Source organism: Neoarius graeffei, chromosome 18, assembly GCF_027579695.1.
Source record: "Neoarius graeffei isolate fNeoGra1 chromosome 18, fNeoGra1.pri, whole genome shotgun sequence".
Classification (NCBI taxonomy): domain Eukaryota; kingdom Metazoa; phylum Chordata; class Actinopteri; order Siluriformes; family Ariidae; genus Neoarius; species Neoarius graeffei.
Window position 1 is genome coordinate 56,717,724 of NC_083586.1, and position 24,992 is coordinate 56,742,715.

Below are 24,992 nucleotides of genomic sequence, written 5' to 3' on the forward strand. Positions count from 1 at the left end.
TAAAGTAAGATGAAAAATCTAACCTGTTTTTTAGATGAAATAATTCCAAAATAAGATTGGGGAACTTATTATGCGAGATCTGATGAACTCAAAATAATCAAAATAGTTCTTATAACAAGGTCGTACTTCTTAAATTTAGCCATTCAAGTCATTTTTATTTATTTCATTTTAAGAGTATTTCACTTAAATTCATGACAAAGTCTTAGCAGTAAAAACTGAATTTAAGATAAATATACTAATATTAGGATTGTTAAATTCTACAACTAAGCATTGCTAGCTTAAAAGATTCTCCTTTTGTGACCTGTAATTAGTAAAATACTCTAGATATGAGACCAGAGACTATCTTGAATCAAGTTGACGACACATGTAGCATTGCAACAAGTTTATTTATTTTTTCCCATTTCAACATTCAAACATTAAAACATCTCTTAAGATTCCACTTCCCCAGGACCTCAGGCACCAAAAAAAAAAAAAAAGGTCTACGCATTTTGACTTAAGGCCAATTTATGCTGACAACCCAGTCCTCGCAGACGGCATCGCAGATAGCGTCTGCGTAGCCCCCCCACCTTCGCAGACGCTCTGCGCGCACCTCCCAAAAATTGTGACCACCGCAGAAGCGTCGCAGACAAGAGGGCTCTGATTGGTCCACTCTACATCCGCTGTACACGCACTTCCGCTTCCCTACTTTCCCGGTTTGTTTTGTTTTCGCTACCGCCATTTTTAAAAACATGAGCGAAGATGGAGCAGCACGAAGAGCGGTTGATCGAGGAAGTGAGGAAGTACGTACATCTATACGACTCCAGTTCTAGTCATTATAAGTAACCGGAGGATAAACTCCACTAACCACACCCACCAACTACTCCTAGCGATTTCGTGACTTCGTGCCCCCTTGTGTTGTGGCGGTAAATAACATCGCGCACGCCTATTACTCCCCGCTCAACGATAAATTACAACTGTCTGCAAAAAGCCTTGTCGCAAGAGCATGCAGAGGCCTTTAGAGTGCTTACACAACGCCAAAGCAACAGTGCATTTTGGGGGCAAGATTCAAAGATTTCAGTAAAGTTCATTTATTCCCAAAACAAGCATACTTTTTTTTTTTTTTCTTTTGAAACAAGATGAACCGCATTTGACATGTCCAAAATGTACTTACTTGTTTTAAAAAAACCTTTTGTTTTATTTTCAAAGGTGCTCCAAATAAGACTTTTTAAGACATTTTGTCTATACAAGATTTTCAAGATGGACTGTCTAAAAACTAGCCTTTCTAGCTAAATGAGGTTTTGCTTGTTGGGCAATTATGTCTTATAATAAGGGTGGCGAGATGTTTTGACTTGAAAATAGACAAATAAGCTTCCTAAGATTTTTATTTTTTGCAGTGTTGTCTTGGACGCCAGATTTGACTGCTGCCCGTCACTTTGAAACCAGAAGTGAACCAGGAGGCAAAAAGTCACGTGATTGCAAACAAAGAATTAGATTAGACATTTATTATTATTATTAGGCAAATCAGCACTGTTACCTGTAGCTCCGCCCAAAGACCCCTGTACCTGCTTTTTATTTGCTGAATGTTGCTAACGCTGATGCATTTTGTGTTTCAGAATGCTGTGAACACACAGCCACCTCCGCCAGCTACAGTCCAGGTGCAAGAACAATTGTCTTTTTTTTGGAGGGGGGGGTTGGTTTAATTTCACATCTTTTGCACCATGCGAGCTTTTAGTGCAGCATTGTACTGAAGACTCGCTCTGTCCTGTTGTAGGTTCCTGATAATCCTCCCAACTACATCCTCTTCCTGACCAACCTACCCGAGGAGACCAACGAGATGATGCTGTCCATGCTGTTCAACCAGTGAGTCCCATATTAATCAACCGTTCATAAACACACACCCTGTTGGTGGTGGTGAGGGAAAGGAGGTTATTACGAAACCTTTCACTCGAACGTGCTTTCGTGCAGAAACTAAAAGGGAATGAAAAATTGTTCTTTCTTGCAGGGTGTCCGCGGAGTCTAAAAAAAAGTCTAAAATTACACATTTTCAATTTTAGGCCTAAAAAAGTCTAAAATAGAGATCTTGCAGTCACGTGACCGGAAAGTACACAACCGCCATCTTGTCGGTCAAAAACACCGCTGAATACTGCTGCACTCGTGTACAGAATGGATCAATTTCAACCGACGGACTACACGGCTCATTTTTCTAATGAACAGATAACTAGATGTATGTCTAAAATAAACGATCTACAGATTAGTGACCCTTATGGCTTACCGGACGGAGTTTTCACGACCGGATTTTGAACTGCCAGCGGAATACCCAGACGTGTATAATTACCTCATTAACTTTCCCTCGCTGTTCAGTGGTGAAGCACTGCGTGCCTATAAATCTCTGGACAGTTATCTTTACAGAAATTCAGGATTTTTTTTTTCTTTCGATTACGTTCATTATGTCTTATATTAAATATAGTTAGTTTTTTTTTTTCTTTTTTATCAGACATCTAATTTTTGGGTTTGTTTACCTGACATGTTTCGACGTACAACTTCCGTCTTCCTCAGAGTGTCACCGGATGTTAATTGGTGACGCATCTTTTATCAGCTGCTGTTTCTGAAGGCGTGGCCTTCCTGTCTGGTTTGACAGGTCGGTCACGCCTTATACTGTCTGTTCGTCCCCTGCAAGATGTGACTCCAGGTATGGGAGAGCATGTATGCTCCCTCATCCCGGTTGATGGTCCTCGGGCTTCGCTTACGGATCTCTATGGCCTCCCTGATCCAGCGCTGATGTTTGTTATCTTCTGTGCGGATGACTCTGGCATTCCCCCAGTCCATAATGTGGTTTTCCCTTTTACAGTGATCTGTTATAGCTGACTTATAATTTTCCTGTTGTGCCTTTTCTTTTATTGTTCGGGTTTGTCTTGTAGCTGTCTCCTTTTCGCACTCTTATGTTCATGTTTTCTTGTGTTGAAACTCCTTCCTGTCTCCCCAATATAAGTTTTATTGCATAATTTACATGGAATCTCATATATGGTGTTGCATCTGTTGTCCGGATGTATTCTGTCTTTGGGATGCACCAGGATCTGACGGAGTGTTGTGTGTGGTTTGACAGGTGTGTTAACATTGTGTTTCCTCATTACTCTTTGAATGCGTTCAGTTATTCCCCTGATGTATGGTAATGTAACTACTCCCCTGTGTTCTTGTTTGTTAGTTTGTTTTTTCTCTTTCTTCTGTGTTTTGTTGTTCTTAACCTGTTCCGCCCCTTTGGATATTGCCCACTGTGGATATTGACATGCCTTCAGTGCGTGTTGTATATGTTGTTCCTCCTGTTCTTTGTCCTGTGGATCTGTAATTATTGCTGTGCGTTCATGTAATGTTCTAACTACGGATATTTTGTGCATTATGGGGTGTTCGGAAGTCCAGTTTAAATATTGGTCGGTATGTGTGGGTTTCCTGTGTACTTTTATTTTGATGTCCCCATCTTCTGTGTTGTATTTTTAAATCCAAAAATGCTATTGACTGCTCCGTTTCCTCTTCATGTGTGAATTTTATATTGCCGGTATTGTCTATGGTGTTGAGATGGTTGGTGAGTTGTTGAGTGTGTCCCCTCTTTACTTTTTCCAATATGTCGTCCACATACCGTTTCCAGAGTGTTGGTCTGTATTCCGCTGGTATTGTAGTGAGTGCTTTCTGCTCCAGATCCTCCATGAAAAAGCCGCACATGATGGCTGATAGTGGGTCTCCCATGGCAAACCCTTCCTTCTGTCTGTAGATTGTATTCCTGAACTGAAAGTATGTGGATGTGGCGATGAATTGAAGGAGCTGAGTGATGTCTTGTACGGTGAGGTTTGTGCGTTTCCTGAGCGTCCTGTCTGTTTTTAATTTGTCTTGTACTATCTGTATGGTGGCTTCCGTGGGTGTTCTGGTGAAAAGAGATATGACATCATGTGAAATGAAAACTTCATCTTGCTGCATTTTGATGTTTTTTAGTTCTTCTGCCAGATGTTTTGAGTTTTTGCAGTGTTGGTCTGTGAGTCCTAGTAATGGTTTAATTATTTCGGTGAGTGCTTTTGATAAGTTGTATGTGACTGAACCAATGCTATCTACTATGGGGCGTAATGGTGTTCCTGGTTTGTGTATTTTTGGTGTACCGTAAATCCTGGGGATGACATTGGCTGTGGGTACTAAATGATTGTAATCCTGCTTATCTATTTTATTTTCATCGAGTAGTGGTTTTAGTAGTGCTTTAAGTTTCTTTTTCTTGTCTTCTGTTGGGTCTTTTTTTAATATTTCAAATGCGTTGTCGCTGAGTAATTCATTCATTTTTCGTTCATATTCATCAGTGTCCATAATCACTATTGTTCTGCCTTTATCTGCTGGGAGGATTGTGATATCTTTATTTTTAGCTAATGTTCTCATGGCTTTGGCTTCCTGTTTGGTGATGTTACTGGGTGGTGGTTTGGCCGTTTTCAAAATACCAGCTATTGCGTTTCTTAGTGCTGCTTTTTGTCCGTGATCCTGTATTTTCTCACATGCTAATTCAGTTGCCAGAATGAATTCGTCGTGTGGTATATGGTTCGGTGTGACAGCGTAGTTGAGTCCTTTTGCTAGTATACTGCGTTCTGCTTGTGAGAGTTTGTACCTTGATATGTTATGAATCCATTTGTCGTTGATGTGTGCGTGCTCCGGTTCTGCCTTCTTTTTCTGTGCGATGAGTTTGTCCAGTTTTCGTATTTGTCGGGTTTTTGTCTCTGTGAATTCATCTTGCAGGGGACGAACAGACAGTATAAGGCGTGACCGACCTGTCAAACCAGACAGGAAGGCCACGCCTTCAGAAACAGCAGCTGATAAAAGATGCGTCACCAATTAACATCCGGTGACACTCTGAGGAAGACGGAAGTTGTACGTCGAAACATGTCAGGTAAACAAACCCAAAAATTAGATGTCTGATAAAAAAAAAAAAAAAAAACTAACTAAATTCAGGATTTGTCAGCGACTCAGATGTGGCATCTTGTAAACAAGAATCCTCATTGGATGGGTAAGTCACTTAAGTATTGAGTATAGCACTAACCAGCCGATTATAGAATAGAATAAGGTAATTCCAGCTGTAATTCCAGATCGTCCGTCTTGTTTACATGGATCTGGCGTTGGAGAGGTAGAGGCTTAGCAGTGGAGGTTTGAGTGGCTGTTTTCTGAGCTTAGTCAACAGGCCGGCTCTGCAGCCTCACTTTTGCTTCCGTTCCCGGTGCCGCCTCCTTCGCTTTGCTTCCGATAACAATCCACGGAGACCCCGCTGGTCTCGCTATCTTGTCCGGAATGTTGTGCATGCGATGGAAATCGCTACAAACCGTCATTTTCTGCTGGAAACCAATGTCCAGTAAGTCCATACGGTTGTAGTGGATATTGAAGTCCGGTACAGACGAACAACACGCAAAAATACACACAAAAAACATAAACGTGCACAGGTAGGGAGAGCTTGTAGCCGCAGCTGTTGTAGTAGAATTGTATATAGTAGGGTTTTCCAGAAGAAAAGGTAGAAGTAGAAGGCGGAATATGGCGTTTGACCGACAAGATGGCGTCTGTCACAATCTGGATCGGCTGTGACGTCACATGCAAGTGCTCCATACAGAGATATTTTGCACTGTTGGTCTAAAATCTCATTTGGGTAATTTAAGAATTTTTCTGCACGTAGAAAATCTTCCCGGAAGTTCCTTTCAGCACCTAGATGTCACCCGGGATTGGTTGGCATTTCGGTGCTGAAAGGAACTTCCGGGAAGATTTTCTAGTTTCGGTTGTGTTGCCAGATTGGGCGGTTTTAAGTGCGTTTTGGCGGGTTTTGAACATTATTTTGGGCTGGAAAACATCAGCAGTATCTGGCAACACTGCCGGCGGGAAGATTTCCTGGTTCCGGTTTACAGCACTGACTCAGTTCGTGCAATTGCTGGTGTTGCGTAGGCTACCGTGTAAGCTCTGTCAATTTCAGCGAAAAATTAAAAATGGAAGCGGACGAATTGGTTCCTAAAAGAACTAGTAAGGGGTCAGTCATCTGGCATTTTTTGGATATCGCGAGGAGGACGTGGAACAGCAAATGCCAGTTTGTAAAGTGTGCAAAAAAACCTGTCATCCCGAAAGGCGGCAGCAGCACGACAAATATGTTCCATCACCTGAAAGCTCACCCGGTACAGTATGAAGAGTCTCTTAAACTCCGAACTACTTGCCCACGAGCTAAAACCCGCCCACGAGCTAAAACCCCCCCACGAGCTAAACAAATTACCATAGCAGCCTCGTTCTCCAAAGCCACCCCCATATGAGAAAACGAGTCAGAGATGGAGAGCTATAACGGATGCAATCACTAATGTCATTGCCGAAGACATGATCCCAATTAGTATAGTGGAAAAACCAGGTTTCCAAAAATTACTAAACACACTCGATCCCAAACATGAGTTGCCTGGTCGCAGACATTTTACAGAGAAGGCAATACCGGAATTAAACACATCTGAGAGGCAGAGCCAGAAAACACTCAGTTCAAAAGTGTGCAAAGAGGAAGATGATGTTTTGCAGATCTCTCTCTCTCTCTATTGTGAATGTTCCAGTGGTTCTCAGTAGTCAGGTTAATAGCTTGGAGATCTATTTTTTTAAAATAATTTAATGAAAGACCACTTTTCTTATTTAGGCTAAATGTCTTTTCTCAGTGTTGAGCTTGCACTTTATTGGTTTGAGCTCTGAGCAGCTCTGTATTGTGTTGCCCCTTTGTTGCAATTTTCAAGATTGTTTTTGCAGTTTGTGCCGCATCTTTGTTGAATAAAAATAGTCTTATTTTAGTTCAATTGTGATTAATCACCAACATGAAAATTTAAAATGTGTTGTTGAAAACCACCTGTAAAGTTAACCAAGAATGTTATTTAACCTGCAGGGATTGTAGTGAAAACAGTAAAGAGTAAAAGTTAGATTTCATGGGGTCCTTTAGAGGAGATTTAAATATATCGAGATGTACACCAAGTAACTTTTAAAAACGCACATTGATAAAACTTGCTGAATTCGTACTGAGTTTATCTCAAGAAGAAAAGAAATATATCACAATGGAAAAATAACTTCGTTCCGCCCGAATAAGTTCCAAATCTGTGCTCAAATCAGAATTTAAGGGAGTTGTACTCAATAACGTACAATATGACTCGGGTAGTCAATGACATGGACAGGCTTTAATTTTCAAACAAATTTTCCATACACTGTACACACACAATCTTGCCTATAAATACCCGGGGGAAATGATGGGAAAATTGTCATTATTGAAGATGCCACGCCTAAGCCAAAATCAACGTGAACAGGCCATCGGGATGTTGCGTGCCGGAAGTACACAGACAGAGGTCGCCCGGCACTTCGGTGTTCATCATTCGACCATTTCCCGTTTGAGTCAGCGTTACAGACAGACAGGGAGCACCAGGGATCGTCCACGCCCTGGTCAGCCTCGAGTCACGACGCCAGTTCAGGATCAGCACATCAGGCTAGCTCACCTCCGTGACAGATTCCTGACACCCTCAGTCACTGCTGCTGAGACCCCTGGACGACACAGACCCAGAATCTCCAGCATGACGGTCCGAACATGGACCAACTGTCACTTTGAATTTTTTTTATTGTGAATTAATTCTTGAGTTTGACAATAAATGTCCTTTATCGATGTTTCAAGATGTGTGTGCATTACATACAATATCATAAATTTCAAATATATACATGGATCTAAAGTGATATCGTGTTGAATTCCATTGTGCGTTTTTAAAGTTACTTAGTATATATTGTGAAATGGAGAAAATGTATTGGGATATTCATTTTTTCCCATATCGCACAGCCCTGTTGTCACGGTTTGTAGCAAAATGGGCAAATGCAAGTTTAACGACTGCTGGCTTGAACGCAATGATTTCGTAGACTGGTTAAAACGCGTACCAAACAATCCGTTTGAGGCGTACTGCACATTGTGCAAAAGAACACTCAAACTCAGCACCCTGGGTGTAAAGGCACCGGAATCGCACGCGAAAGCGGAGAAGCACCAGGCTGCTCATAAAAGTCTGCAACATTCGCATGCCATCACTCAATTTTGTTCACCGTTGTCAGGTCCAAGCACATCTCGAGACGGCGTATCAGCTAACTCCGTGCAAACTGTAACGCTACAACACGCAAACCGTACGGAATCGAACGCCTCATCCTCAAGTGTTTTGCGGGATGTCTTTGGCTCCACTGCAACTTAGGCTACGTTCACACTGCAGGCTGAAGTGACTCAAATCCGATCTTTTCGCCCATATGTGACCTGTATCCGATCTTTTATTGACAATATGAACGACACAGATCCGATTTTTTCAAATCCGACCCAGGCCGTTTGGATATGTGGTCCTAATTCCGATTCCTATCCGCTCTTTTCATATGCGACTTCAGTCTGAACCGCCAGGTCGCATTCATCCGACTTACACGTCATCAACAAGCCACAAACGTCACTATTCTGCGCTGAAGTAGGCGGCGGGTCTCTCAAAAAAAGTTACAACAACATGGTGCATAATCACGGGCACAGATAGAGGGTGGGACTCGTCCCACCCAGATTTAAATTCACCTCGTTCGGTCCCCCCCCCCCACTTATAGGGAGGAAAAAACGTCTATGCTGTCTTTCTTTGCATAAGGCAAACCTCACAGAAAAATCAAAAGACTAATTACCATTCGGTTTATTGAGGTGCACAGCAGTGTATACATAGTTGCAACAACTCTCATAAAACAAAACAAAGACTGATATTCGGTTGGTTGAGCTGCGCAGACTGCACAGGTTGCGAGCTCGAGCTTGGTTGCTATGGTTACTAACAACAAGTTTGACAGGCATATCGGGGTTGGGGTTGGTTTGCTGGCAGCTTTGTCCCTCCCCCCAGTTTTTTGTCCCCCCCAGTTCAAAAAACGTATCTGCGCCCCTGCGCATGACGTCAATGCGAGGGACGCTTCGGGCTGTGAAGGTTCTGAATCTTCTCAATGGAAGGACGCAGAGGTTAGGGAGCTGATTTCCATTTGGGGGGATACAGCTATTCAAGCTAGATTGGATGAGTCATACCGCAACCGGGCGGTTTTACTTCCGTAGACACTGGCCATGCTCACTGCGTGTGACGTCGTCGTATCCTGCAATGCGCATGCGGAACACTTTTAGGTCGCTTTTCGTTCATACTGAGGATCACATACAAGTCGCGTATATTTGTTAATGTGAACGACCTCACAAAAAAATCGGATTTCACAAAAAAATCGGAATTGAGCATTAAGCCTTGCAGTGTGAACGTAGCGTTAGTTCCTCATTAATGCAAGAGCGCACCCTAGGGATGTAATGAGTTCATTGGTGAATGATGATAAATTTTATTTCGAAAGTAATTCAGGCTCTCCCAATTTTCTTTATTTTTTTTTTATGTGGCATAAGTCTTAAATTTAACCTGTTATGGTCTTAAAAAGTCTTAAATTGAACTTGTTCAAGCCTGCAGAAACCCTGTTCTTGTTTGTTTTTTCTTTATGAAAATGATTGATTGACTTTTTCCCGTAAAATCTCTCGTACACTGTTAGGGTCACGTCGCCATTAAAGCTGAAGGAGGAAACGGCTGGTGAGCCGAGGCGCAAAAAAAACAACCCAAGGATCTGGCATGGTGATGTGGAGCGCCACTGCTTCGCAAAAATTTAAATATTGTTTGTTTTGTGGTTAGCAGTGGCGTGTGTTTGAGTAAAACTACGAACGTGCCAGGAGTGAAAGTGGAGAGAGTGAAGTAGTGTGTTTATAATGATCCAGGATGTTGGACGGTAGAAGGTTGAGGTTTAGTTACATTGAATTGTGAGTATTGTAGAGAAGTGTTTATTTTGGATGCAGTAGAGTGTGGTGTGTGGGTGTGTCTGCTTCTTGTCTTCATTGTTTGTCTTGTGCTTGCTCGTTTATTTGGACTGTTTCACAGTCATGGTTGTGGTTTTGAATAACACCAGTTAATTCTTGCAAGTAGGCTGTGTGTGTGTGTGTGTGTGTGTGTGTGCAGGGGCGTCGTAGTGGGGGGAAAAGGGGGACTGAGTTACCAGGGCCCCAAGTGGGGGGAGGGCCCTTGAGGAGGCTGTAATTTTATTTTCCTTTAAATATCAATACCATTTTAAAGATCACAATATATGTTGCTAACTAATGTAAATGTAATGTTTTTGGTAAATAAATCTAATGGATTGAATTGTGTGTCCGAGCCTACATATAGTGTCTGGGGACCAGCGATGGGAATAACGGCGTTAGAAATAAACGGCGTTACTTTTTTTAGTAACGAGTAATCTAACTAATTACTTTCCGGGTTTTTTCTAGAAAAATTTAGTATGAGGGCGCGCACCATGGCGAGGGAGCGAAGCGGGGGGGATGGTGCCGGTTGTCCCCCCTCGCCATGCAAAGCCTTTGAAAAATGCTCCAGTGGGACATTCTGAGGCTACGTTTACATTAGACCGTATCTGTCTCGTTTTCTTCGCGGATGCACTGTTCGTTTACATTAAACCACCTGGAAAAGCCGGGAAACGGGAATCCGCCAGCGTCCACGTATTCAATCCAGATCGTATCTGGTCCGGTGCTGTGTAAACATTGAGATACGCAAATACGCTGTGCTGAGCTCTAGCTGGCGTCCTCATTGGACAACGTCACTGTGACATCCACCTTCCTGATTCGCTGGCGTTGGTCATGTGACGCGTGGTCATTCCGCCTTGTATCACCTTTCATTAAAGAGTATAAAAGTATGAAAATACTGCAAATACTGATGCAAATACTGCCCATTGTGTAGTTATGATTGTCTTTAGGCTTGCCATCCTTCCACTTGCAAGTAGTAAGTGATATGCGCTGGGATCACACACACAGCGGCTCAGTCCCGAATCACCGCTTGTGCACTTCACTCGCGCGCTCTGTGAGCTGCGCAGGGCCGGAGTGCGCACCCTCCAGAGGGCACTCGCTGTTCAGGGCGGAGTGATTTGGAGCGCAGGATGCCTGCGGAGCTGAGCGTATCCGTGTATTGGTGTTGCTGTGTGCACGGCTAACGGTTTTAGTGTAAACGCGAATCGTTTTAAGAACGTTAATCTGATGATCCGCTGATTCGACGTAATGTAAACGTAGCCTGAGGCTATCTGAGAGGGAAATTGTAACAAATTGTCTGTCAACATTGAAAAAGAAAGAAGTAAGGCCAAAAAAAAATATATAGTTAGTTAGTTTGTTTGTTTGTTTATTTCCGGTAACATGAAATACTAAAATAAGGTCGGTAGGTAGGAAAGGGTTTTTTTTTTTTTTTTTTTTTTTTTTTTCGAAAAAATTAACACAAGTAAACATCTTACAAAATTAGTATTTTGGCACAGAATCCTTTATACCACACATCATAATAAAATAAGTGTTTTTTAAATCTTTAAACGAATAAAAAAAAAATATCGAGAGTTCGAGTTGTGATCTACGGAAGCGATATTTCATGATATTTTCATGTTATAACGTGAAAACACCTTATCAAGAAATAACGTGAAAATAATGTCCTAGGCTACTTCCATTAAAAGCAGACGGCCTAGCCCAGCCTACTGTAGAACTTGGGTCGAGCAAAAACATGGCTGAATCCTGAATGACTCCTATTTGTATAAATAGGGGACTACATAGGCGGCAAAATGTAGTGTTTTTCCCTGCCATGGAAGTGCACTTGTATACTGAAGAGGAAGCAATTTGCATTACAGCCTTGAATGAGGATTCAAAATGGCGGCTCGGCTCAGTTTATGGAGGAGGGCTGATAGAAGTGGCGAAACATTTTACTTTTTATCGTTTCTTTCACAACTTGAATGCGTTGAAACAAAAAAATTATGACAAACTAACGCCGCTTACACTAAAATATCGAGGGAAATTTGTAATAAAAACTTTACGGTCGGCAATTTCGACGCGGAAATTCTCGATCGGTCGGGTTACTGGAAACACTTTTTTTTTTTTTTTTTTGGCCTAATCATCTTCTGCCCCGGACAGTCTTTGGCTTTCTTCCGCTTCATGCCGCGGGATGACATCTTTAAATGCCCAAGTGTCAACAAAAACAACTCGCGAACTACTTCTGTCAAAAGCTCCCGCGCCGGTGGGTGAAAGGTCATTCAGTCTCGAGAAATCTCGCTCTACAAGTCAGCTGACCTTGTATGTAACCCATGTCAAATCTCGCGAGAGCAGCCGCGACAAGTAAACAACTAAACAACATGGCGCCTCAGTCTGGAAAACGCCAGTTCGGATTGTTTTTGCACCGTCTGGCGGTGTATCTACTATGATTGGAATATTTTTGGAGCAATTATAACGAATTTGATGATCAGACACATTGTCACGTGGTGTTGCTGGGATGTTTTCACGGAGTCGGTAAGGGGGCGCACGCCGAGAGTAAGAGGGCGCAGCGCCCCTGTTCCCCCGTTTAGACGAAAGCCTGACTTTTTACATCGTTATAACGCCGTTCCCGTTACTTACAATAAAATACTATGCGTTACTTTATTAAAGCTGTTTTTATCTGGCAAGCTGCTCGTTCAGCCTTTCTTTACTCTGCTTTAGCGTGGGGCGGGGATATGCGAGACAACGGCACAGTAAGCCAATCAGAGTAGATTTGGACAACATGCGTAGGTAGGCCACGCCTACTGCACTACTGCGCACACTTTCAATCAGAAGACACAGCGATGGCGAGCGGTCAGCCCAACACTGCGCTTTCACACTGGAAATACAGCCATTACTTTTCATTACTTGAAATAAAAGGCAAAAATGTGTACGTGCAATGCACATTATGTCGAGGAACAAAGCGTTTGTCCTCGTCAGTGGCCAGAAATTAGTAACAATTTTAATAACTACAAAAATATATTAAATTTGATAGATGTCTTCTCACATTGTCCCACAAAAATATTAGTATAGTCTAGATAATGTTACTGATTGGTTCTGTTAAGTGTCCATTTCAGTCATTAAACACATTTAACATTCACTTTTATTATGATTACACTAATTGAATTTGATTTTTTTTTGGGGGGGGGGTAACAAAATGTAACGGAATAATTACTTTCCCTGGTAATTAGTTACTTTGTCATTAAAGTAACTCCGTTACTAACTCAGTTACTTTTTGGGAAAAGTAACTAGTAACTATAACTAATTACTTTTTGAAAGTAACGTGCCCAACACTGCTGGGGACACACCTACAGCTCTAATGTCTCGAAGTTCTTATAACGATGTTTGAGTCAAATCCAGGCTCAGTTTTGACCTTGTGGTCATTTAATTTAATTCTACTTTTAATTATTACACTTGGACACTTTTACTGGTTAAATTCAGAATTTTTTTTTTAAGCACTAACTAGGTTTACTTTGGGACGTATACAGTGCTTTCATTCACAGTAGAAAAATATTGAAAGCTAGACCGCCTTTCGATTTCATAAAATCGCTGAAATTTAGTTCCGTCTTAAATGTGGTCATTAGATTAGATTAGATAACTTTATTTGTACCCAAAGGTAAATTTGGTATGCAGCCAAGTGATTTACACTTTGTTGAATTAATTCAATATCATAGTCGCCACTGAAGTCCACTCGATCCTTGTTTACCGTCAATGGATCGGTCACTCGTCAAACAGTCCGCCAGAATCCGAGTAGGGAATGGCTGAGCGTAGCTGTCAGTCAAACACAAGTTAGCCAATGGGAATGCATTCCTGGACAGCCCACCCACACGTGAAGTTTGTGCCAAAACTGCAAGCAAAAAGTCAGGGAGCGCAAACGAGAAAGCTGGAATCGCAACCAAAATAAATTACGTCAAACAAAACTGAGAAAGACGCGGAACAAAAATAAAAGGTTTCTGAAGAGTAATAGACTGATATTTTGCACGATTACACGAATAATTTGTTTGCCAGTCTAAAAAAAGTTGACTGTTTTTTGTATTTTGATTGGTCGTTTTTGTTTTGATATTTCAAAAGTATTGTATGAACATTTTGGCACAAAATTGATTCCATAAAATTAAAACGTCAATGAGAAGTCGTCTGTCCGAGGCAAAGACGCAAAATTTAATGACGATTGCCTCGGCAGCAGTCTCCGTTGACGACTTTGATTATGCACAAGCGAGCTCCCAATTTAAATCCATGCGGGCCAGAAGGAAGGTTTGAGCTCACGCAAACAGGTCAAATTAGATCGTCACTTAAATCGTTGTAGTGGACTGTTCATATTTTAACTGCAGTTGTCTTGCTACGTTGTAAAATAACATTGTTCATGCGGTATGCCCGTTAAGGCACAACAGCCGCAATGTTTTTAGCGGAGGGAAAATGGGTTCACAAGTGACCGAACGTCAGAATCTCTGTTCATCTTTTTGTATCATAAATACATAAATAAATGATTAAATAATACAAGCTTGTTCTGTGAATTAATTTTTAAATGAAAATGAGTCCATGAAAACACAAGTTATTAAATATATAGCATTTATAGCCTATATACATTGTCATTTAAAAGTTAAAATAAAATGACAGATAATGATGGACAATGACGGGGATTTTACGACCCTGTCCGTCAAAATGACGGACAATGAAAAAGTCTAACGCAACCACTGGTTTGGAAATGTTTTTAGGTGATAAAATGCCGATTTAGTGACTGTCAAAGTTTAGCTCGCTGTCAATGAAAACACCAAGATTTTTAACCATATCTTTTGTTTTAATCCCCTTTGTGTCAAGAATAGTGGTAATCCTGAGTCTTTCATCTTTTTCCCCCAAATAGAATTACTTCTGTTTTATCGGTGTTCAGCTGAAGAAAATTTTGTGACATCCAGTTGTTGATTTGGTCGATACACTGGTAGAGACATTCAAGGGGGGCATAATCATTTAGAAGTTATATTATTAATCTCTCTAATAGCAGAGGGGACAAAACTTCCTCTGAAACGCTTTGTCTTGCAGACAGGTAGGTTGTATCTGTAACCAAATGGAAAGAGCTGAAATTCCTTATACAGTGGGTGAGAGCTATCTTCCAAGATGGAACCAGCTATCCTCTGCAACTGTCTAGTGTACAGGGTCTCAGGACTAATGGCCCTTTTCCACTACCCTTTTTCAGCTCACTTCAGCCCGACACGGCTCGCGTTTCGACTACCTCGGAGCAGCACGACTCTGCTCGCTTCAGCCCTACTCAGCACCCAAAACTCGCACGGTTTTGGAGTGGGGCTGAAGCGAGCCAAACCGAGCCGAGTGGGGCTAGGGGCGTGAGGAGACACTCCCCTGTGCACTGATTGGTGAGGAGGAGTGTCCTCACATGCCCACACGCCCCGCGAGCACGCTGGGATCTGTAAACCCGGAAGAAGAAGAATTACGAATTACGAGAATTTCTGAAGCCTTATGCGCCTCGCCTCATCTATACGCTCTTGCCAGTATCTGTTGGCGTTGTCGGTGACAACAAGCCACAGCACCAAGACCAGCAACACTAACGACTCCATGTCCTCCATGTTTATTGTTTACTATCCGGGTCGTGAGACTACCGCTTAAAAGATCACTGATGTCACTGTTTGCGCCGCCTAACGACATCACGTGACGTCCACCCACTTTCACTAACTCCACCCAATGTGTCCACCCACTTCCAGCCAGCACGGTTCAGCGCGATTGTAGTCGAAATGCAACTCCAACAGCCCCACTCAGCCCAACTCAGCACGGCACGGCTCAGCCCAACTCAGCCACATTGGTAGTGGAAAAGCGGCATAAGTTGTGGCTCTCCAATCAACCTGCCAGACCACTTAACTATTTGAAAAAGGGAATTCTTGTTTTTAAAAGACAGGTTCTTGAACCAGCACGCCAAGCAGAAAGATAAGATAGATTCAATAAAAGCACGGTAAAAGAGGGTAAGCAAGGTTCGATCAGTGTGAAAGTAAGACAGTTTCCTCAGACAATGCAGACGCTGGTTGGTCTTTTTAAAAACAGCTTCACAGTTTACCTCAAATGTGAGCTTGTTGTCAATAATGGTGCCAAGGTATTTGTACTTGTCTACACTCTCCACTTTCTGACCATTAATTTCTGTGGGCACCTGGATCTGGTTATGCTTTCTAAAATCAACAATCATGTCTTTGGTCTTCGAGATATTTATCTGTGGGAATGATTTGTTACACCATTCTATAAATTCTTCCACTACTGGGCCATGACCTGCCTCCCTGCCTTGCAGTAAGCTCACAATCACTGTATCATCTGCATATTTTAAAATAGATCTGTTCACTGTATTGCTGCGACACATATTTGTATATAAAATAAAAAGGAGAGGGGACAGTACACATCCTTGTGGTGACCCGGTGGAGCTGCAGGTCTGGTCAGACAGGGTGCCGTTGAGCCTTACTCTCTGTGTTCGATTTATTAAAAAGTTTAAAATCCACCCCAAAAGATTGTTACTCAAGTTGAACTGCTCCTCAAGCCTTTCTATTAAAACATGCGGTTGGATTGAGTTAAAAGCAGACATAAAATCAATAAATAAGAGCCGAGCATGGGTGCCTTTCCCTTCTAGATGCTTAAAAATCAAATTTAAAAGGGTGGCTGTGGCGTCCTCAACTCCCCTTCGTGGTCTATAGGCAAACTGCAAAGCGTCCATATTCGGCTGTGTTTTCATCATGACTTCAGATTTTACTACAACCCCGATTCCACAAAAGTTGGGACAAAGTACAAATTGTAAATAAAAACGGAATGCAATGATGTGGAAGTTTCAAAATTCCATATTTTATTCAGAATAGAACATAGATGACATATCAAATGTTTAAACTGAGAAAATGTATCATTTAAAGAGAAAAATTAGGTGATTTTAAATTTCATGACAACAACACATCTCAGAGTTGGGACAAGGCCATGTTTACCACTGTGAGACATCCCCTTTTCTCTTTACAACAGTCTGTAAACGTCTGGGGACTGAGGAGACAAGTTGCTCAAGTTTAGGGATAGGAATGTTAACCCATTCTTGTCTAATGTAGGATTCTAGTTGCTCAACTGTCTTGGGTCTTTTTTGTCGTATCTTCCGTTTTATGACGCGCCAAATGTTTTCTGTGGGTGAAAGATCTGGACTGCAGGCTGGCCAGTTCAGTACCCGGACCCTTCTTCTACGCAGCCATGATGCTGTAATTGATGCAGTATGTGGTTTGGCATTGTCATGTTGGAAAATGCAAGGTCTTCCCTGAAAGAGATGTCGTCTGGATGGGAGCATATGTTGCTCTAGAACCTGGATATACCTTTCAGCATTGATGGTGTCTTTCCAGATGTGTAAGCTGCCCATGCCACACGCACTAATGCAACCCCATACCATCAGAGATGCAGGCTTCTGAACTGAGCGCTGATAACAACTTGGGTCGTCCTTCTCCTCTTTAGTCCGAATGACACAGCGTCCCTGATTTCCATAAAGAACTTCAAATTTTGATTCGTCTGAGCACAGAACAGTTTTCCACTTTGCCACAGTCCATTTTAAATGAGCCTTGGCCCAGAGAAGACGTCTGCGCTTCTGGATCATGTTTAGATACGGCGGCTTCTTTGAACTATAGAGTTTTAGCTGGCAACGGCGGATGGCACGGTGAATTGTGTTCACAGATAATGTTCTCTGGAAATATTCCTGAGCCCATTTTGTGATTTCCAGTAAAGAAGCATGCCTGTATGTGATGCAGTGCCGTCTAAGTATGGTTTTCCGGCCTTGACCCTTACGCACAGAGATTCTTCCAGATTCTCTGAATCTTTTGATGATAATATGCACTGTAGATGATGATCTGTTCAAACTCTTTGCAATTTTATACTGTCGAAATCCTTTCTGATATTGCTCCACTATTTGTCGGCGCAGAATTAGGGGGATTGGTGATCCTCTTCCCATCTTTACTTCTGAGAGCCGCTGCCACTCCAAGATGCTCTTTTTATACCCAGTCATGTTAATGACCTATTGCCAATTGACCTAATGAGTTGCAATTTGGTCCTCCAGCTGTTCCTTTTTTGTACCTTTAACTTTTCCAGCCTCTTATTGCCCCTGTCCCAACTTTTTTGAGATGTGTTGCTGTCATGAAATTTCAAATGAGCCAATATTTGGCATGAAATTTCAAAATGTCTCACTTTCAACATTTGATATGTTGTCTATGTTCTATTGTGAATACAATATCAGTTTTTCAGATTTGTAAATTATTGCATTCCATTTTTATTTACAATTTGTACTTTGTCCCAACTTTTTTGGAATCTGGATTGTAGTTTTTCAAAGGTTTTCATCACTATGGATGTCAAAGCAATAGGTCTGAAGTCATTCAGCACTTTAGGGCAATTGGATTTGGGGACTGGGACTACCACAGCGTCCTTCCAGCATTTTGGCACATGCTGTGTTTCTAGGGACTTATTGAATATGTGATGGAATATTGGGGCCAGTTCTTCAGAGCATGTTTTGAGAAGGCGGCCGCAGATAGCATCCGGTCCTTGGCTCTTATGTTTATATGTATTTGAATGCTCTCACTATGTCTTCTTCTCTTATATTAAAATGATCCTGGTCCATTAGTTTGTCTCAGGTCCTGTATTTCAGATTTAAAATCAGCTACATCAAAACGATTATAAAAACTGTTAAGTGCATTTGCAAGATTAGAATCTGAGTCAAAGCCCTCAAGGGTGATGGTACTGCCATTATTTGAGTCAGACTTATTGATGCCTGCAATACTTTTCATACATGACCATGCTGAACCAAGCTTGTTCCTGGACATGTTATGTTCTAATTTTTCCTTATAGTTCTGTTTTGCTTTTAGTATCTCCATTTTCATGTTTTTAGTAGCTGATTGCATGTCAGACATACAGTGGGGCAAAAAAGTATTTAGTCAGTCACCAATTGTGCAAGTTCTCCCACTTAAAAAGATGGGAGAGGCCTGTAATTTTCATCATAGGTACACTTCAACTATGAGAGACAAAATGAGAAAAAAAATTCCAGAAAATCATTGTTTGATTTTTAAAGAATTTATTTGCAAATTATGGTGGAAAATAAGTATTTGGTCAATAACAAGTTCATCTCAATACTTTGTTATATACCCTTTGTTGGCAATGACAGAGGTCAAATGTTTTCTGTAAGTCTTCACAAGGTTTTCACACACTGTTGCTGGTATTTTGGCCCATTCCTCCATGCAGATCTCCTCTAGAGCAGTGATGTTTTGGGGCTGTCGCTGGGCAACACGGACTTTCAACTCCCTCCAAAGATTTTCTATGGGGTTGAGATCTGGAGACTGGCTAGGCCACTCCAGGACCTTGAAATGCTTCTTACGAAGCCACTCCTTCGTTGCCCGGGCGGTGTGTTTGGGATCATTGTCATGCTGAAAGACCCAGCCACGCTTCATCTTCAATGCCCTTGCTGATGGAAGGAGGTTTTCACTCAAAATCTCATGATACATGGCCCCGTTCATTCTTTCCTTTACGCGGATCAGTCGTCCTGGTCGCTTTGCAGAAAAACAGCCCCAAAGCATGATGTTTCCACCCCCATGCTTCACAGTAGGTATGGTGTTCTTTGGATGCAACTCAGCATTCTTTCTCCTCCAAACACGACAAGTTGAGTTTTTACCAAAAAGTTCTATTTTGGTTTCATCTGACCATATGACATTCTCCCAATCCTCTTCTGGATCATCCAAATGCTCTCTAGCAAACTTCAGACGGGCCTGGACATGTACTGGCTTAAGCAGGGGGACACGTCTGGCACTGCAAGATTTGAGTCCCTGGCGGTGTAGTGTGTTACTGATGGTAGTCTTTGTTACTTTGGTCCCAGCTCTCTGCAGGTCATTCACTAGGTCCCCCCGTGTGGTTCTGGGATTTTTGCTCACCGTTCTTGTGATCATTTTGACCCCACGGGGTGAGATCTTGTGTGGAGCCCCAGATCGAGGGAGATTATCAGTGGTCTTGTATGTCTTCCATTTTCTAATAATTGCTCCCACAGTTGATTTCTTCACACCAAGCTGCTTACCTATTGCAGATTCAGTCTTCCCAGCCTGGTGCAGGTCTACAATTTTGTTTCTGGTGTCCTTTGACAGCTCTTTGGTCTTGGCCATAGTGGAGTTTGCAGTGTGACTGTTTGAGGTTGTGGACAGGTGTCTTTTTATACTGATAACGAGTTCAAACAGGTGCCATTAATACAGGTAATGAGTGGAGGACAGAGGAGCCTCTTAAAGAAGTTGTTACAGGTCTGTGAGAGCCAGAAATCTTGCTTGTTTGTAGGTGACCAAATACTTATTTTACTGAGGAATTTACCAATTAATTCATTAAAAATCCTACAGTGTGATTTCCTGGATTCTTTCCCCCCATTCTGTCTCTCATAGTTGAAGTGTACCTATGATGAAAATTACAGGCCTCTCTCATCTTTTTAAGTGGGAGAACTTGCACAATTGGTGGCTGACTAAATACTTTTTTGCCCCACTGTAGAACCTTGCTTGAAAGCATTCTTTTTAGCCTGGATGCTGGATTTAACTGATTTGTTCACCCATGGTCTATTGTTGGGATAGATTTTGACTTTCTTGCATGGAATTATCATATCTCTGCAGAATGCAGCATAGGAACATGTTACATCAGCAAGGTCGTCTCCACATGCATCTACAAACACATCCCAATCAGTACAGTCATAACATCCCTGCAGGCACAGAACAGAGTCCTCAGTCCATGTTTTGAGTTCCTTAAATATAACCTTTTCCCTCTTAAGAACAGTTTTATATGTGGGCAGGAGGTGCACACAGTTGTGATCCCCACTGCCCATAGGAGGTAATGGAAATGATTTATAGGCATCCTTAACTGATCCATAGCATAGGTCGATGGTTTTATCCCGTCTGGTTAAGCACGTAACGTATTGGTACACGTGTGGTAGGATCTTTTTAAGTGAAATGTGATTGAAAGCACCGAGCAAAAAAATCGGAGCGTCAGGAGCGATACACTGGAGTTTATGCACAACATCAGAGACAGTTTTACAGGTGGAGGGGGCGGGGCTTTCGGGTGAATATATGCAACCACAGTGAAGAGTTGATGAAACTCGCGGGGCAGGTAGAAGGGGTGCAGTGACCACAGCTAAGAGTTCAACATCAGGTGTACAGATACGCTCTCTTACTGTCACTGCAGAACAATATCTTTGGTTGACATACAGACACACACACCCCACCCTGAATTTTCCCCGTCACCTCTCCGTTTCGGTCCAGGCAGTGCGGCGTTCCAAAGCCGCTAATCAGCAGGTCAGAGTCCGGGTCATTTTTCATTAAGCCATGTCTCTGTAAACGCCAACAGACTGCACTCTTTAAAATCCTTGAGGAAGTGGACATTCCCCTGCAGTTCGTCCACTTTATTTCTAAGAGATCGAACATTTCCAAGGATCATCGAAAGCAGTGGAAGGCGGTTAAAGGACATGGGACATGAAACATAAATGCACGCTATATCAGTTTCTTTCCATTAAAAATATGAAATAATTGCATCAACAAATACAAAATTATCTATTAAATTCAGCAAAATCGTTATATTCGTGATGATTATATGGCATTTCTGCTCGAGCTCCGATATGCATATTTTACAACCGGAAGAGCCGCTGTCACGTGATCATACGTCACAAAAACTTTCGGGTACAGCACAAGCGGGTAGATGAATATGGAGAAGTGTGAATCGTGATGATGACGAATGCGACAAAATAGTTTTTGTGTCTTGGATGACAAGAAAATTGTTTCGTTTTTAGAGTGTTTAACGTACATTGAACATCATGGTGTATTGCGACCTCCCAGTCAGTCAGACGCGCTGTTACTCCTGTTAGCAATGTAGCTAGGCTCAGTATGGCCAATGATATTTTTTGGGGCTGTAGTTAGATGTGACCAAACTCTTCCGCGTTTTTCCTGTTTACACAGGTTTATATGACCAGTGACATGAAACAAAGTTCAGTTACACAAATTGAAACGTGGCGATTTTCTATGCTATGGAAAGTCCGCACTATAATGACAGGCGTACGAACACCTTCTGCACGCTTCGACAGCGCATTGATACCTTCACTCGGAGTTGTACCATTATTTTTTTAGACAGGGCGGACGGACCAGGGCATTCGCCCGCCTGGCCGTGCCCGACGAGGAGCGCTCTCGGCCGGCTTGGGAGGCAGACGGCAGCCCCTCCTGGAAGTGTGGTTTTACCATGGGCCTCATGCGGTAAGGATTAGTATTATAATTTTGGGTGCATCAATTATTGATTATCATAATTCTGACTCGTTTCGCCATTTTGAATGTTTTCATCTCGGACTCTGGAAGCATTGTATCTCAATCAATCTCGAAAAATATCAGCAAAAAAAAAACTAGCTTGCAACGGACTTTAGCTAGATCTATGATGAACTTTCAATGTATGATACAAAAATAATACTTCCTTCAACAGATCATTAGCCTTTGAGCAGAATTGTTTTTAACTTACCAGGAAGTGTTACCGAGCCGACCGCTTTCAGTTTCATGGGGATTGAATGAACTCTCACTCTCAGAATCATCTGACCCGTCAGAGTAAAGACAAGATCCATGTTCATGTGAATTTCCAGCTATCGGTTCGAATTGATGGGGTCTAACTTCACATCTCTGTGAAACATCGGGAATATCACTGTCGATGGTGTCCATTTCGGTAACCTGTTTACATTAGATTCCCAAGCGCTGGCTCCTTGGAAAGTTTTTGTGACGTCACGGGTCACGTGACCGCTTAGCTAATTAACGAATCATTGTTTTACGCTGATGTATAAAAAAGTTGAATAATGTGATGATTTTCACATTTTTGATGCCCTGCAGTGATTTAGATGGCATTTCTTATGTCCTTTATACATAATTATACCCAGAAAAAAATCCATGTCCCATGTCCTTTAAGCTGCGACTTCCTCATCCGAAATCGAACTCCTCCTCGCTTCCCCCTCTTCCTCCTCTTCTCCTTTGCTCCTCTGTTACCGTCATTCGATTGTCTTTTGATGATATCTGGGAGTTGTAACGTGATGTCAGACACGCCAGTAGTCCTCCAACTGAGTTGCAAAAGTTCGTTTCTGCTGTTTCGTTTCACAGCCTGATTGGGCTGGTAGAGCTGGTATCCAGGTAACCGAAAAATGCCAGCAGAAGCAGCAGAACGGTGCGGAGTAGATCCATGTCTCTTCAACGTCAGCACAAAACACTTTCGGTACTATCCAGTTTCACGTTGGTAAACAGGACTCGCGTTTAGACAATAAATCAGACGAACAAACAAACAAGCTGAGCTATCACTTTCTGCCGGTCGCAGCGTGCGCATGCGCCTCATGTTTTGGTCCACCAAACATTGCGATAGATGTTCATTTCTGTAATATCTCTCAAAATATCAGCCCATTCTGTGGCTGCGATATTATTTAATTTGAGGGGATTAAAGCAAATAATGCGCGTGAAATCGCTCGCTTCGTGCAGAGGAAGTCCGTGTGTGCGCGCATGCGCAGGTTTACCTTTGAGCGTGCATTGATGGCGACAGAATGATGGAACTAAGCGAACAGCTGATCACACTGAGGTGCTCACTGACCGCCGATATTTATTAGTTTGATATTTCCTGCATTTCTTTTCCTTCGTATATAACATGACGTCTTTTCTTCTCGTTACTGCAGTCGGTCTTTCACGTTTCATTCGCGCACACACATCCTGCATTTTTCTCTCCTGTTTCGAATTTGTATCCCACAATGCCTTGCGTGAATGGGGAAAGCCCACCACGTCCTGCATGATGTAGTATCTTGAATAGGGTCATGGTGAAGCAGGAAAAAATGGCGGAGAATTTAGGGCCACATGGCCTTAAATTCATTAATTCTATTTTTAAAAAAAAACAAAAACAACTAATAAAATTCGGTAGCTTTCGGTCCATTAAACAAAAATAATTGGGAGTCGGGGACAATTCTTTTTATGACCTACACTTGAAAAATCTGAAAGGCAGAAAAGCTTTAAAGGATATTGCCAGAGCCTTTATTTTTAAATACATTTCTGAGTGGATAGTATCTCCATCCTTGACCCTTGTAGGCTGCATAAATGGGAATAAAAATATATTTTTTTCGCAGTCCGGTTTCCATCAGGTCCTGCACTCTGATTGGCTGGCGAGTGGGTCCGTATCCTATGGTACGGACCCCGGTTATGGACCTCCTGGCGACTTGCTCGTTCACAACAACAAACATGGTAGCAATTTTTGTCAACACTTATTTTTATCAAAAATCTTATAAATTTTTGCCAGCATTTCTCAGGAGAATAGCATTCATTTTACAGCATGGATAGCGATAACAGTGTTCACAGCGAAAGCGAGTTTTACTACCCTGATGAAGAAGAAATAAAAGGGAACATTTCAGGAGAAAGCTAAAAACCTCTAACTTGCTAACACCGAGCAAAAACATGGCTGAATCCTGAATGACTCAATTTTGTAAAAATACGGGACTACATAGGCGGCAAAATGTAGTTGTTGTTTTGTTTTTTTTTTCCCCTGCCATGGAAGTGCACTTGTATACCGAGGAGGAAGCCATTTGCATTACAGCCGTGAATGAGGATTCAAAATGGCGGCTCGGCTCGGTTTTCCCTTCAGGGATCCCAGACGTCCGCTATTTAGTGGAATTCCGCTATTTTTCTAGCCAAAGTGGTGGTGTTTTTTTTTTTTTTTTTTTTTTAAATCTCTTGTATATCCGTTAGAAATATGTTTAAGTAAAATGACCAGCAGGATACGTTCTGATTTGGTTTGCTTGTTTAGCGTTGTTTTTGTCAGCTTCGTTTGTTCTCGTTGACATTCGGGAACACTCGGAAGTTAAATTGATGTAAATACCGCGAGACTGTATGCGATAGAACGAGAAAACAATATGGCTACGCCCATTTGCTAGAAAATGTGTTTTAACTCCGTTCGTGCTTTTGTTTCTAATGCGTTGAACTTCATTCAATATGTCGTGGAAAAAAGATATCGTCCATAAAAGAGATAGCGGAACAGTGTCCAGGTTAGAAGAAGTATATTCTTCAAAGCTACATTTTCATCTAATTTTTATAAATAACAATTTTTTTTTGCCACTTATGTCATTGATTACAAAATATGGCATCAAATA

General features: G+C 41.9%; 1 protein-coding gene across 3 annotated transcripts in view; it reads left to right on the plus strand.

The window, feature by feature from the left end:
- Window positions 1-24,992, plus strand: part of snrpb2 (small nuclear ribonucleoprotein polypeptide B2) — a 48,558-nt gene that overhangs the window by 14,197 nt on the left and 9,369 nt on the right. For all 3 annotated transcript variants that reach the window (XM_060899566.1, XM_060899567.1, XM_060899565.1), the window contains exons 5-6: window positions 1,593-1,634; window positions 1,751-1,839. In XM_060899566.1, the coding sequence (XP_060755549.1) occupies window positions 1,593-1,634; window positions 1,751-1,839 (131 nt within the window). The remainder of the gene's footprint in view (window positions 1-1,592; window positions 1,635-1,750; window positions 1,840-24,992) is intronic.